This window comes from Staurois parvus, unplaced genomic scaffold (genome assembly GCF_062004578.1).
Source record: "Staurois parvus isolate SC_StPar_1 unplaced genomic scaffold, SC_StPar_1.0 ptg001345l, whole genome shotgun sequence".
Taxonomy (NCBI): domain Eukaryota; kingdom Metazoa; phylum Chordata; class Amphibia; order Anura; family Ranidae; genus Staurois; species Staurois parvus.
Genome location: NW_028319141.1, coordinates 84,137 through 98,863, shown reverse-complemented (window position 1 = coordinate 98,863; position 14,727 = coordinate 84,137). Strand labels below are relative to the sequence as shown.

Here is a 14,727-nt window from a genome sequence, read left to right as displayed (position 1 = left end):
ATGCAAGGACTTAGTCACAAACCCCCCGGCCTAGTAACAGGCCAAATCACTCCCTACTGCACGTCTTTATATAAGCTAGGGTGCATTTGGAGCACGCCAAACAAGGCCCCACCCCCAATGAAGCCACACCCACCACTGTCAGAGAAAGTGTTTGCACCTGATGAATCCTCTTCCCACCTGCGGTAACTCTTGGTATACAGGCCCCACCCCCAATGAAGCCACACCCACCACTGTCAGAGAAAGTGTTTGCACCTGAATAATCCTCCTCCCACCTGCGTTAACTCTTGGTATACAGGCCCCACCCCCAATTAAGCCACACCCACCACTGTCAGAGAAAGTGTTTGCACCTGAATAATCCTCCTCCCACCTGCGTTAACCCTTGATATACAGGCCCCACCCCCAATGAAGGCCACACCCACCACTGTCAGAGAAAGTGTTTGCACCTGATGAATACCCTTCCCACCTGTGGTAACCCTTGGTATACAGGCCCCACCCCCAATGAAGGCCACACCCACCACTGTCAGATAAAGTGTTTGCACCTGATGAATACCCTTCCCACCTGCATTAACCCTTGGTATACAGGCCCCACAAATCAGAGTCGGAAAGAAATATACAGTGAAATGTACATGTGCAGCATACAACAGAACATTGAGCAGGGATGTGAAAGGGAACCCCAATTGGAACCTTTATTGCTACTATGGTCACAATTCCCTCCAGATTCTCGCATGAGTTAAGACAGTCACATGACCACATCTTGTATGCAATACTGAAAATGACAAATCGATTTGACTAGTATGGTGAATTTCCCATCAATTGGCAAAACACTCCAGAAATCAAACATCACCAAACATTACACTCTGGGCAAAGCTGATTTACAAATCATGCGACTTACAGTAAAGTTGACCATTTCAATGCAATTTTCAAGACATCTGACACAGATCTCTATGCAAATTGCCACTAAAGTAGTACATGTACTAATATAGAAATCAGTGTTTGAAACGCACCCATGTGGTCGCTCTAATAGCAGACAATAGGGTGCGACTTTGCAGACGATTTACATCTTGCATGTTGTGCAAATCACATGCCAAGTCCCACTCAATGAGCACGCTATTGGAGCGTTCATATTGTTGTGGTTCAAACTTGGTCGGAGCCGCAAGTAATAATAGAGTAATGAATACACTACTTTTCATGCAATTTGCTGAGAGATCGATGTCGAATGTCTTGCAAATTGCACTGGAAATCACCATGTACCCCGACTTTGAAATCATGTGACTTCACTGTAAGTCACATGATGTGACCGTCATGTAAATAACACCACTTAGAAATCTGCTTTAATGTGACCGGGTGGCCCCCAGTAACATTGTTTGCGATTGCCATGCAATTGGCATGACAGGCGACTTGCAAATCGTAGACTTGCAAGTCGCACCCTATTGGCCACTGTAGGCTCTGTTCACATCCAATTGGATTGTGAACTCGTGCAACTTCACTGTAAGTTGGGCAATTGCCGCATCGGATTAGATGTGACAGTGGTGTTAGCCCCCAGTAACATTGTGTGCAATTTGCCATGCAAAGGGCAAGCTGCTGGCCATGCCAATCACATGACAAGTCACATCCAGGGTGTGCAATTTCAGGTGCGATTTGTGAATTGACATCGTACCTGATATTGGATATAATGAATGTGAATGTGAGGGGAGTAACATACGCCATTTGTTGCAGCGAGAGTTCAAAGGTATTTGAAATTTTGTCCATTTATTAGCAAATTAACATCTAGACTGCAATAGAAATCGCAATGCTACACACAATTGAAAACACAACTAGTTTGAAATTTTCTTGAAAATGGTAAAATTGGCAACCTTTTAGCGCAATTTTCAATTGCATATAGTGTGAGCGAAGCAGGAAAATCAACAAAGGAAATAAATCTTTGAAGGCGTGCGGTACCTGCCTGCTGGGATAAGGGTCTGCTATGCATTTGGGGGAAATTCCACGCCAGTATTTGTAACAATTTTGACGTGGGGATTCCCCACCCAAGCCTTTTCTCTCTCTCTCTATCACTCTTCAGTATGTATCTCTCGCTCACTTTTCTTTGTCTCACTGGCTCGCTCTTCTCTCTTACTCTTCTGTATGTATCTCTCGCTCACTCTTCTTTATCTCCCTTGCTTGCTCTTCTCTCTCACTCACTTTTCTGTATGTATCTCTCGCTCACTCTTCTTTGTCTCACTGGCTCGCTCTTCTCTCTCGCTCACTCTTCTGTATGTCTCTCTTTATCACTTTTCAGTATGTATCTCTCGCTCACTCTTCTTCGTCTCACTGGCTTGCTCTTCTCTCTCACTCACCCTTCTGTATGTATCTCTCGCTCACTCTTCTTTGTCTCACTGGCTCGCTCTTCTCTCTCACTCACTCTTCTGTATGTCTCTCTTTATCACTCTTCAGTATGTATCTCTCGCTCACTCTTCTCTCTCACTCACCCTTCTGTATGTATCTCTCGCTCACTCTTCTTTGTCTCACTGGCTCGCTCTTCTCTCTCTCTCTCTCTCTCTCTCTCTCTGCTTGACAAATCCTTCACAAAAGGGGGTGGAGTATAAACCATCATTATCAAATCTATTAGTGGTCTAGGCCCTTATCTCATCCCATTGTATGACATTCACATAAGCTGCAGCTTTGAAGGTGTTTGAACAGACAAGGCCTCATTCTAATTCACATTTTAGGGATCATTTAGACAGAAAGCAGAGATGCTGCCACCAGCACATGTATGTTAGGGTAGTCACACAGAGATCATGCAAATTCATTGCCATGGTTGGGATTCAAACCAACAACCCTAGCGTTGTGAGACAGCAGTGCTAACCACTAATCCACAGAGCTGTTGAACACTAATCCTGCCTGTATTTCTGTGCTGTGAATCAATCCTAAGTCCCTGGGCAAGGTCAGTATAACTACCAGATATCTCCAATGTGACACAAATGTTGTGCTATGTTGCCAATTCACATGTATGATGGTTCTATGTATCCCAATACAAAGGATTGCAATACTAATACAGGCGTACCTCGGTGTACAAACGCCTCAGGGAACGTCATATTTGGGGTACAAATGCCAAACCATTTCAGTTCATTGGTCTGTTTACAAATGTTTGAATAATTTGGTATGGGCATGTGGCCTGGTATGGTTCAGGAGGGGGGGAGGCGCTCGCTCGTCCCCCCCCCTTTCCTGACCTGCCGGGCTGCATGCTCGGATAAGTGTGTGTTATGGATTTTGGGGGGTACCCCACGCTGTTTTTTCTTTAATTTCGGCGTGGAGTTACCCCTTAACATCCATACCAGACCCGAAGGGCTTGGTAAGGATGAGAGGGGGGACCCAATGCCGGGTTTTTACAAATTGTCTATAATTCCCTGCAATACTTTGACATTCAGCTGTCAGTGGGGAACTCCGCCGACAGCTGAAACATGAGCGCTGCATTGGTTTTCACTACTAAAATGCTGCATGAGTTGATAACATAACTCATGCGGGATTGTAGGAGCGACAGCCATGTGTTAATGTTTCAGCTGTCAGCGGGGTTCCCCACTGACAGCTGAATGTAAAATAATTTCCTTTAGTGCATAAATAATGAAAAAAACAGCGTGGGGTCCCCCCTCCCATCCGTACCAAGCCCTTCGGGGGTCCCCCCTCCCATCTGTACCAAGCCCTTCGGATCTGGTATGGATATTAAGAGGGAACTCCACACTGAAATAAAAAAAAAAAACAGCGTGGGTCCCCCTCAATATCCATACCAGACCCTTATCCGAGCATGCAGCCCGGCAGGTCACGAAAGGGGGGGGGGGCGAGCGAGCGCCCCCCCTCCTGAACCATACCAGGCCACATGCCCTCAACATGGGGGGGTGCTTTGGGGCTCCCCCCCCAAAGCACCTTATCCCCATGTTGATGAGGACAAGGGCCTCTTCCCCACAACCCTGGCCGGTGGTTGTGGGGGTCTGCAGGCGGGGGGCTTATCAGAATCTGGAAGCCCCCTTTAACAAGGGGGCACCTAGATCCCGGCCCCCCCCCCACGTGAAGGATTCTGCGGTACATGGTCCCGCTACTCCTTCACAAAAAAAAAAAGTGTAGTGTAAAAAAAACACAGTACAGGGTCTTTGACAAGTCCTTTATTAAAACAATGTCCCCCGAAGTAGATCCAACGTCAATCATGGCGGCGGCGGCGGCAGGGACCCGAAAAAAGAAAAAAAAAGTTCTGCTCCCGTCCGAGGCTTCCAGCCTTGTGAAGAAAAGGCTAGCTGACATTTCCTATATAGGTATGGGGCGGGGCCAGCCGGGGACATCATCCCCGCCCCTTACCTATTTGAGAACTGTCACCCTGTCTCTCCACTGAGGCTAGAGGTCCTTACCCCATTGTGGGTACTTCTGCGGGCTCCTGTCCCTTTTGAGCCCATTTACTTTCTGTTGGGTCTACCTTTTCGGGTCTCTCTAAATGTGCGAGGAAACTTTCCACCTCCATTCTGAGGGCAGCCAGGAGAACCGTTCCCATGCATTGGCTGTCTTCTATGTCCCCCATGTTACCGGCACTGATGAAGGTCAGAGCAGAAATGAGAAAGTTGGAGTACCTACCTGCTTTACACCCTGCTACTGTCCCTGCGCTGGAGGCAGTTCAGGACCCACGGGACACCTATGACACCGATCTGTCTGCTCCGATCGTTTGTGATTGATGGCCATGTCACTGTTTTGTATTGACATTGTATGTTCTTATGTACCTCTCATCGATGAGCTGCTTTATCAGCCTTCTCTCCCTCTCTGCTTTTATTTTACATTTACCTTTGTGACTGCTTGTTGTAATATGTGACATAGAGAGGGAAATGGGAGCTAATAGGCTGCAGGAGATCCGCTGAGACATAGAGAGGGAAATGGGTGCTAATAGGCTGCAGGAGATCTTTTTTAGATTTTAGCAACTTAAATGTGTAATATGTGTAACATTGCGCTGTTTATCTCCTCCTCCCCTCCCCCACCTGTCTCCAGCACCGCACCCGGGGACTAGCAGGGAGGGTAGAGACCTTGCAGTGTAATGAGAACCGATTGGCTGCTCCTCAGGAAAGGGGAGTGTCCTGCTTATCCTTTCTCCCTTTCACTCCCAGAGCCTTTTTTGCACATTTAAAAAATTATTTTATCCTGAAGATGACAGAAAACCCCCAAAATATTGATTTTCTGCAAGTAGAGACTTTAGAGAACAAAATAGTGGCAGTTCTAATTTTTTATGTCACAAAATGTTATCACAAAGTCTAGGAAATGCCAAATTTCAGTAAAAAATACACTTAAGTTAATTTCAGGGCACAAAAAAGCAATAAATGACCCATTTATGTGTAAAAATATAAAAGCCGAGGTTGCAGCGAGTAAATAGATATCCAACATGTCAAACCTTAAGTTGTGTGTGCTGAAATGGTGACAACCTTTAGTCCCCGGTATTATCTATAGGGGACACATTTATAGCCCCTTCTAGGTCATCAGTATAGAGTACGGAGGAGGTCTGCTCCTAGAATTATCCTCTCATTCTGGTGTGACCGGCGATATGTAACGTGTATCACAATCAATGTTATCACATGTAGGCGCTCCAGCGTGTGCAATTACATTTGGGCATGCATATATGTGGGGGTGGGGGGACCTCAACATTTTTTAAAGGGAGGAGTTATGTACTTGGGTGTAACTTTAATTCTTTACAATTAGAAAAAAATTTTACTTAAGGGGACAAAGTCCTCTGGTGACTTTTGATGAGAGGTTTTCTTTATTGAGACCCCCAATGTCTCCCCTGTACTCCATTGGATGTAATGTAGAGCACATCGCACCGCATTACATTCTTTGCCGTCCTCGATGGTTGGGAAATCTGTCATAACGTCACTTCTGGGTCAGGACAAGAAGGGAGTGAATGTGTCTTCTCTCCTCCATCCCCTCTACCCTCCAACACCCGCTGAACCAGGCCCACAGATGGGCAAGCAGAGCCGGGGAAGCACAGTAGGTACAGTGGAGGTTCACACACACGGGGTGGCAGAGGCTGGCACCTGAAAGGAGAGCCCTGCAGCTTGCCCTCAGCAGGGATAAAGATTAAACACAATACCTGCCCGGCCCCCAGAACTACATATCCCGGGCGTCGGCGATGTAAAGTGACCATCCCTGCATGATGAGCCGACATTGACCTCACAGCACTGCCTCAGAGCAAACTAGTCATAGGAAGGATGAGATTTATCATTCCTTGTCTGCAGATCTAATACTCATCAAACCAGTTCAGAGACCAAACAAACCCAACAGAGAAAAGGGCCCCGGACCTCAAAATTGTAGTAAACACTAAACAGTCCAAACAAAATGTCTTCCCATGGGGGGAGTAGTTCTTCAATGTCCAGCAACCCTCCTATTCCCCCCTCACATCCACATCCTATTATTGTGTGACCAATACCATCCAAATCATTCTTACTTTCATTTCCCAAAGTTATCCGTCTACAAGGAGACCTGTATAGATCACATGATGGCACCAATGAGGATGGAGGAGGACCGGAGTCACATGACTGAGAAGATACTAAACCTCACCCTGGAGATCATCTACCTGCTGACCGGAGAGGTGAGGAGGATTCTGGGAGGTCACATGACATCACTCTTATCTCTATTAATACAACACAGACCTGACCGGAGAGGTGAGGAGGATTCTGGGAGGTCACATGACGTCACTCTCATCTCTATTAAAAAAACACAGACCTGACCGGAGAGGTGAGGAGGATTCTGGGATGTCACATGACATCACTCTCATCTCTATTAATAGGACACAGACCTGACCGGAGAGGTAAGGAGGATTCAGGGAGGTCACATGACGTCACTCTCATCTCTGTTAATAAACACAGACCTGACCGGAGAGGTGAGGAGGATTCTGGGAGGTCACATGACATCACTCTTATCTCTATTAATAAAACACAGACTTGACCGGAGAGGTGAGGAGGATTCTGGGAGGTCACATGACTTCACTCATCTCTATTAATAAACACAGACCTGACCGGAGAGGCGAGGAGGATTCTGGGAGGTCACATGACATCACTCTTGTCTATTCTGGTCAATAGACCATTTTATTTTTGCACACATTTAGATGATGTCAGGTGGTTGATATTGTTTTATTTGTCTCCTGATCTGTAGGATTATGTTGTAAAGAAGAAGTCTAGTGGGGAGCCAATCTCAGGAGAATGGAGCAGAACCCGGAGCCTCACCATGGTGCCTCCATCTCATTCTCTGATACCTGAGAGGGGGAAAGAGCAGAAGATTCTGGAACTGACCACCATGATGGTCCATCTGCTGACAGGAGAGGTGAGCGGTGCTGGGAATTCTGGGACATTCTCCAGTAACAGACAAGGGATGTGTCTGGATGGTGACTGTATCATTGTGTGTGTCAGGTTCCTATAAGGTGTCAGGGTGTCACTGTCTATTTCTCCATGGAGGAGTGGGAGTATTTAGAAGGACACAAGGATCTCTACAAGGACGTCATGATGGACAATCAGCCGCCCCTCACATCACCGGGTAAGAGGAGACTTTATTGTAAAGGAGAGAGCAGTACGGAGGATCCACCTAGATCCCCCATCATCTGATAAACACATAGAAACAATGGATTCAGTCAGTGTGTGTGTTTCCTACAGATGGATCCAGTCATGGGAACCCACCAGAGAGATGTCCCCGTCCTCTGTATTCTCGGGATTCCACACAGGAAGGTCACACCATCCCTCACCATCATCAGGTAGATGATGACAATTATTGGTAGTTGTGATTTATACACAGCATGTTTGTTACAATGAATGTTTTATTATATCTTTCAGAGTGGAATCCTCGGGGATGATAATATTGATGTTAAAGAAGAGTATAAAGAGGAGGATGAGGAGTATGGAGTGATGGAGGAGTTTTCAGAAGGACACAAGGATATGATGGAGCCACCTAATACCAGGAACCCACCAGAGAGATGTCCCCGTCCTCTGTATTCCCGGGATTCCACACAGGAAGGTCACACCATCCCTCACTATTACAAGGTTGGTGGGATGGAGAATCTAGAACATGGACTTGTAGAGACTATGGGCTCCAATCACAAAGCGGTATCTTCCCGTATCCCAGTATGTAGTAAGATGCTGCATTCTGTTTTTTAGTAGTGAAGCCTGCGGGGAATTTACCACTGGAGTCCATAGCAACACTTGTAAATAGCTTGTTGTTAAGGAGAGGGCAGCCGCCAGTGTCCTCAACAACCAGTAAACAAGGAGCGGATGGCTGCCAAGTTCCCCGCTGACAGCTGTGACAGGTCTGGTATGGGTTTTGAGGGGAACCCCGATGCCAAAATAATAAAAATAAAGGCGTGGTTTCCCCTCCAAAATCAATACCAGACCCTTAGTGAGTGCCCACCTTCCTCCTGAACCATACCAGGCCACATACCCTCAACATGGGGTGGGTGCTTCAGGGCAGGGGCACTCTGCGCCCCCAAAAGCACCTTGTCCCCATGTCGATGGGGACAAGGGTCCCTTCCCCACAACCCTGGGCAGTGGTTGTGGGGGGCTTATTGGAATCTAAAAGTCACCTTTAACAAGGAGGCCCCCAGATCCCGGCCCCCCACAATGTGAATGAGTATAAAGTACATAGTACCCCTATTCATTCACCAAAAAAAAGTAGTTTAAGAAAAAACTGGAAGTAATTTTTGAAAAAACAAAAATAAAGAACAATATCCCCCTGATGTAGATCCATCGATGATCCAATCACGATACTCGCTGTCATCACTGACTGAATAAGGAGTTCTACCACCCTGTGACATCACTGGGTGGCCTTGCCCTTTTGTGACATCACCAATACAACATGCCCTGGTCAGTGACGTCACCAATACAACATGCCCCGGTCAGTGAGGTCACTAATACAACATGCCCCGGTCAGTGTCGTCACCAATACATCATGCCCCGGTCAGTGATGTCACCAATACAACATGCCCCGGTCAGTGACATCACCGAGTGGCACCGCCCCTTAGTATATTTAGTGGCAGGAGGCAGCAGAGCTGTCAGACAGAGGGGAGTCTTCATTGGGAGCGGAGCTTTTCTTTCCGAGTCAGCGGTGACAGCGAGCATCGTGATTGATGATGGATCTACACCGGGGGGACATTTTGCTTTAGTTTTGCTTTTTTAATAAAGGATTTGTCAAAAACTGCCTGCTGTCTTTAACAGAATACTTTTTTGGGGTGAATAATTAGGGGTACCATGTACCCCATACTCATTCACATGGGGTGAGGGATCTGAGGGCCCTCTTGTTACATTTTGTAACTCCTCTGCCCGCAAACCCCCACAGCCACTAGCCTGGGTTGTGGGGAAGAGTCCCTTGTCCCCATCAACATGGACAAGGTGCTTTGGGGGAGCAAACCCCCCCCTGCAACAGAACATCCACTTCATGTTAAGGGCACGTGGCCTGGTATGTTTCAGGAGGGGGGGTCGCTTGCTCATCCCCCCCCTTTCCTGACCTTCTGGGCTGCATGCTCAGATAGGGGTCTGGTATGTATTTCTTTCATTTTGACAAGGGGTCCCCCTCAAAATCCATACCAGACCCGGGAGGGGGACCCCACGCCATTTTCTTAATATTTTGTTGCCGGTAAATCTTTTTTTTTTTTTAATTTATCGGTTGGTTAAGACGCAGCGGCCGTTTGCTCCCTAACAACCATGTTGTTTACTGGTTGTTAAGGATGCCAGCGGCCGCCCACTCTATACCAAGCAGTACACATTTCCTGAATGCCGCATGTCTCCACCACTAATTAATGACCGCATGCATTTCATTCTTTATTTCCTTCTGTGAATGTAACGCCTGTTCATGCGGTATTTACTGAGCGTGTTCAGTGTTTGTGGTCAATACCGCAACACGGGATAGGAAATGGACAGTTTCAGGATGGCATGCGGTATTTAGGGGAAATGTACCCACATATCACATGTGATCTGCTTCTGTGAAGGGAGACAATGTGTGGATTTTGTGTGATGTCACAATCATAAATCTTACATTTTACAGATGATATTTTCTCCCATTTCCTTGATTTAGAGTGGAGATCCAATCGATATAGAATTTGAGGTGAAAGCAGAAGAAGAAGAGGCGTATGTGAGGGATGATCAGCAGTCTATGGAGGAGGATGGAATAACGGGGACATTTATAGAGGAGGACACTCCTACAGAGATCAGCACAGGTGGGTCATGAACACTAAATCCATTCCTCCACCCATACTGCTCACTGATTGGTCCAGAGTAGGGCGGGGACTGGGTGATATCAGCCTGTAATCCCCTGGTCACTTTCCTGAGCTGTGTTCCCCGTCCTGTATTCCTGGATTTCTCTCGGATAATCTTCCTTCTCTGTGCTGCAGACACAATTTATGTCTCTAGACTGGATTTATGGAGGTTCTGGGGTTTAGCTGGCAGAAAAATGTGGATTACATCATAAGTGTTACTAGACCTAGGCACCTGGACATGTGCTTTTTGATCTCATTCCTCATGGTGGTGACATAGCAATTCTTCCAGTATTTGTCACCTGTGCCGGGTGGAGGGATATGTCTGTAGTGTCTCAGACCCAAGTCACTGAGTGCAGTCTCAGGAGATGGGAGACAGCGGTGTGGGATCTCTGCAACTTGTCTACAGTAAACATTTAGATTACAGTTGATTACTGAATGGTAATTATGAGGCCTGACCTTTACACTATATACTCTGTTGTACGTTACATCCTCCTGACCCCTGCACTATATACTCTATGCTGTACATTACATACTCCTGACCCCTGCACTATATACTCTATGTTGTACATTACATACTCCTGACCCCTGCACTATATACTCTGTGTTGTACATTACATACTCCTGACCCCTGCACTATATACTCTATGTTGTACATTACATACTCCTGACCCCTGCACTATATACTCTATGTTGTACATTACATACTCCTGACCCCTGTACTATATACTCTATGTTGTACATTACATACTCCTGACCCCTGCACTATATACTCTATGTTGTACATTACATACTCCTGACCCCTGCACTATATACTCTGTGTTTTACATTACATACTCCTGACCCCTGCACTATATACTCTATGTTGTACATTACATACTCCTGACCCCTGTACTATATACTCTGTTGTACATTCCATACTCCTGACCTCTGCACTATATACTCCATGTTGTACATTACATACTCCTAACTTCTGCTCTCCCCCCTCCCCCCACTGCTATATATACACATAATATGTCTTCTCCTCTGTTCCCCCCATTTCCTCCCAGCTGGACATTTTATATCGGATGATGTGATTGGAGCACTGACTTTTACATGGTGATAATAATGTGATAACATCCTCCAACTTTGGACCCTTAAACAGAAAGTGATAATGAGGGAGGAGTCAATACCCCAATGATGGTGGTCTTCAGGATCAGTCCAGTCTTCATCTTGGTTGTTCTCCCCCCATCCTCACTCTCTGACCTCTGGTGGGGCTCAGCCCCGCTGTTCTTCATGACTAAATCATGGACTAAATAAGGAAGTGCAGTACTTCTTGTGTTGGGAAGATGGCGATGAGTGATAGAGGGGGTGGGGACCCTCGTCCTATAATCCCCTCATCACTGTCCCTCCTATAAAAGACAGTTCTGGTTGTTTCCTCACTCTCTGACTAAGGTCCATGAATAAAGAAATGACCTGGTAGGAGATCAGAGGAGCCATTTCCTAGTTCCCTTGAGGGTGGAATTGTAAGCTCTTCAGAGACCAAGCTGCCTGATGTGGGCGGAGTCCTGGTTTGGGGGAACCAATCAGCTCCTGTCTAGTAATCCTCTTTGTCTTTGTATTTTAGTCCATGGCCGGGAGATGAGGAAAACCTCTGAGAATTGTATCACTTTGTCTCCAGACTGGAAAGTAGAAGATGAGGACATCACACAGTATAGTCCAGGAGAAAACCCGGCTCCCTCCAATGTCCATCCGGCACCACCCAGTGTAGATGGACCATCGGATTCCTCGTATCCTGAGGAACCTCAGACTGTGCGGGACCGGGCCGGCCTTCCAACAGAGAAGAGCTTCTCCTGTTCTGAGTGCGGGAAGGGTTTCCTTTCTACATACCAACTTAATAGGCATAAAAGATCTCACACGGGGGAGAAGCCTTATTCCTGTCCTGAGTGCGGGAAATGTTTTTCAAAGAAGTCCAATCTTCACATACATCAGAGATCTCACACAGGGGAGAAGCCGTATTCCTGTCCTGAGTGCTGGAAATGTTTTACAAGTAAGTCCAATCTTTACAAACACCAGAGATCTCACACAGTGGAGAAGCCGTATTCCTGTCCTGAGTGCGGGAAATGTTTTTCAGAGAAGTCCAGTCTTTACACACATCAGAGATCTCACACAGATGAGAAGCCGTATTCCTGTTCTGAGTGCGGGAAATGTTTTTCAATGAAGTCCCATCTATACATACATCAGAGATCTCACACGGGGGAGAAGCCGTATTCCTGTTCTGAGTGTGGGAAATGTTTTTCACTGAAGTACAATCTTTACAGACATCAGAGATCTCACTCGGGGGAGAAGCCATATTCCTGTCCCGAGTGCGGGAAATGTTTTTCACTGAAGACCTATCTGTGCACACATCAGAAATCTCACATGGGGGAGAAGCCGTATTCCTGTTCTGAGTGCGGGAAATGTTTTTCACTGAAGACCCATCTGTGCACACATCAGAGATCTCACACAGGGGAGAAGCCGTATTCCTGTCCTGAGTGCGGGAAATGTTTTTCAGTGAAGTCCAGTCTTTACACACATCAGAGATCTCACACAGGGGATAAGGCATATTCCTGTCCTGAGTGCGGGAAATGTTTTTTAACGAAGTCCAAACTTTACACACACCAGAGATCTCACACAGGGGAGAAGCCGTATTCCTGTCCTGAGTGTGGGAAATGTTTTTCACAGAAGTCTAGTCTTTACACACACCAGAGATCTCACGCAGGGGAGAAGCCGTATTCCTGTTCTGAGTGCGGGAAATGTTTTTTAACGAAGTCCCATCTATCCACACATCAGCGATCTCATACGGGGGAGAAGCCATATTCCTGTTCTGAGTGCAGGAAATGTTTTTCAGTGAAGTGCAGTCTTTACACCCATCAGAGATCTCACACGGGAGAGAAGCCATATTCCTGTCCTGAGTGCGGGAAATGTTTTTCATGGAAGTCCAGTCTTTACACACATCAGAGATCTCACACAGGTGAGAAGCCGTATTCCTGTTTTGAGTGCAGGAAATGTTTTTCATGGAAGTCCAGTCTTTACACACATCAGAGATCTCATACAGGTGAGAAGCCGTATTCCTGTCCTGAGTGCGGGAAATGTTTTTCAACGAAGTCCCATCTATACACACATCAGAGTTCTCACACGGGGGAAAAGGCATATTCCTGTCCTGAGTGCGGGAAATGTTTTTCATGGAAGTCCAGCCTTTACACACATCAGAGATCTCACACAGGGAAGAAGCCACTTTCCTGTCCTGAGTGAGGGAAATGTTCCTCACTGAGGTCCTGTCTTCCTGTACATCAGGGGTCCCACACAACCCTGGAGGTGTATTAGTGTCCTGAGTGTGGGAAATGTCTTCTAGATGAATGTTGCTGGACATCCCAGCTCTCATGTGGGGAAGAAGCACACCCTGATATACACCTCAGATATACTCCATGGCTGATCTTCATCATGGAAGAAACAGTTGATAAGGAGATGAGAGGCCCCCAAAGACATGGATGAAGTGCAGTAAATGTCGGGGTGCAGAGTGGTCAGTAGATCCTGGAAATGAAGGACACAACTTCAGCCCTTCTTGGGTGTCGGAGTTGCGTTTCCTGATAATGATATAGCGGGTTACAGAGCTAGAAGCCGGGAGAGCCCAGATCTCGTTATCGGGGAACTTTACACAGACAACAAGAACTTCTGAAGTTGATGTCCTTCATTTCAAGGCTCTACAGAACAGTGGTGACCCCGAAGCGTCTCTCTGTCTTCAGTCCATCCTTCTCCCATCCCCCAACAGGAGGGAAGGAGAATTCCGACCCAAACTAGGGGGGAACTTTCCTCTCATTATTTCCCTTGGCTTCTGTGTGGGTTTGGGTGGTTGGAGGAGTGCGGCACGAGAGGGAACACAGCTTGTTGTTCTATGTCTACATATGGGGTCTGGGTAGAGGGGATCCACCGGAAAATATTTCTACTCTTTGATTTTGTGCAAATCGTTTCTGTTTTCACTTTGAAGGGCGATATTATGTGTGGTTTGTAAAAGGGATTGGCCCAATAGATACCACCCCACTTAGAGAATAGATGAACTAATATGACCAGCATTCATTCAGCCATGTCACATGTTGGGATCTTTTCTACAATACTTTGTTATAATAATGGAACACGTTGTGTATTGTATTGTACACCAATAATAATGACTCCGCCCCCACATTCCAGACAAGGGATCTTCCTGACCAATCAGATTCCTTCTTTTACCGTTTACTGATTTTTTTCTGCAATCTTGTTAAAAGTTAAATTATAATAAAAAATGTATTGAATGAAAACAAAATGGTGTGTGTGTGCAATGATGACAAAGCTGTGTATCCAGAAACGGCTGGTCGGTGACACTTCCATATACAGCCCAATGAAGTGACAAGGAAGCCCTAGAACCCTTTGGAGGAACCCTGGCTGAGAAAGGCTGGACTAGGCAGTCACATATCTCTGCCCCCCTTGCAGGGTTCCCAACCCTC

The 14,727-nt window shown here is 46.5% G+C and overlaps 2 protein-coding genes across 2 annotated transcripts in view; both read left to right on the top strand.

Moving 5' to 3' along the window:
• LOC149436761 (uncharacterized) overlaps window positions 1–14,727 on the top strand; it is a 283,632-nt gene that overhangs the window by 249,325 nt on the left and 19,580 nt on the right. Inside the window, 1 exon segment of the mRNA XM_089661484.1 lies at window positions 12,286–13,462. Coding sequence (XP_089517610.1) covers window positions 12,286–13,462 — 1,177 coding nt within the window.
• Window positions 5,959–12,114, top strand: LOC149436763 (uncharacterized). Its single transcript, XM_089661481.1, has 5 exons — window positions 5,959–5,985; window positions 7,404–7,527; window positions 7,644–7,741; window positions 7,821–8,027; window positions 12,109–12,114. The coding sequence occupies exons 1-5, from the start codon at window positions 5,959–5,961 to the stop codon at window positions 12,112–12,114; spliced, it is 462 nt and encodes a 153-aa protein (XP_089517607.1).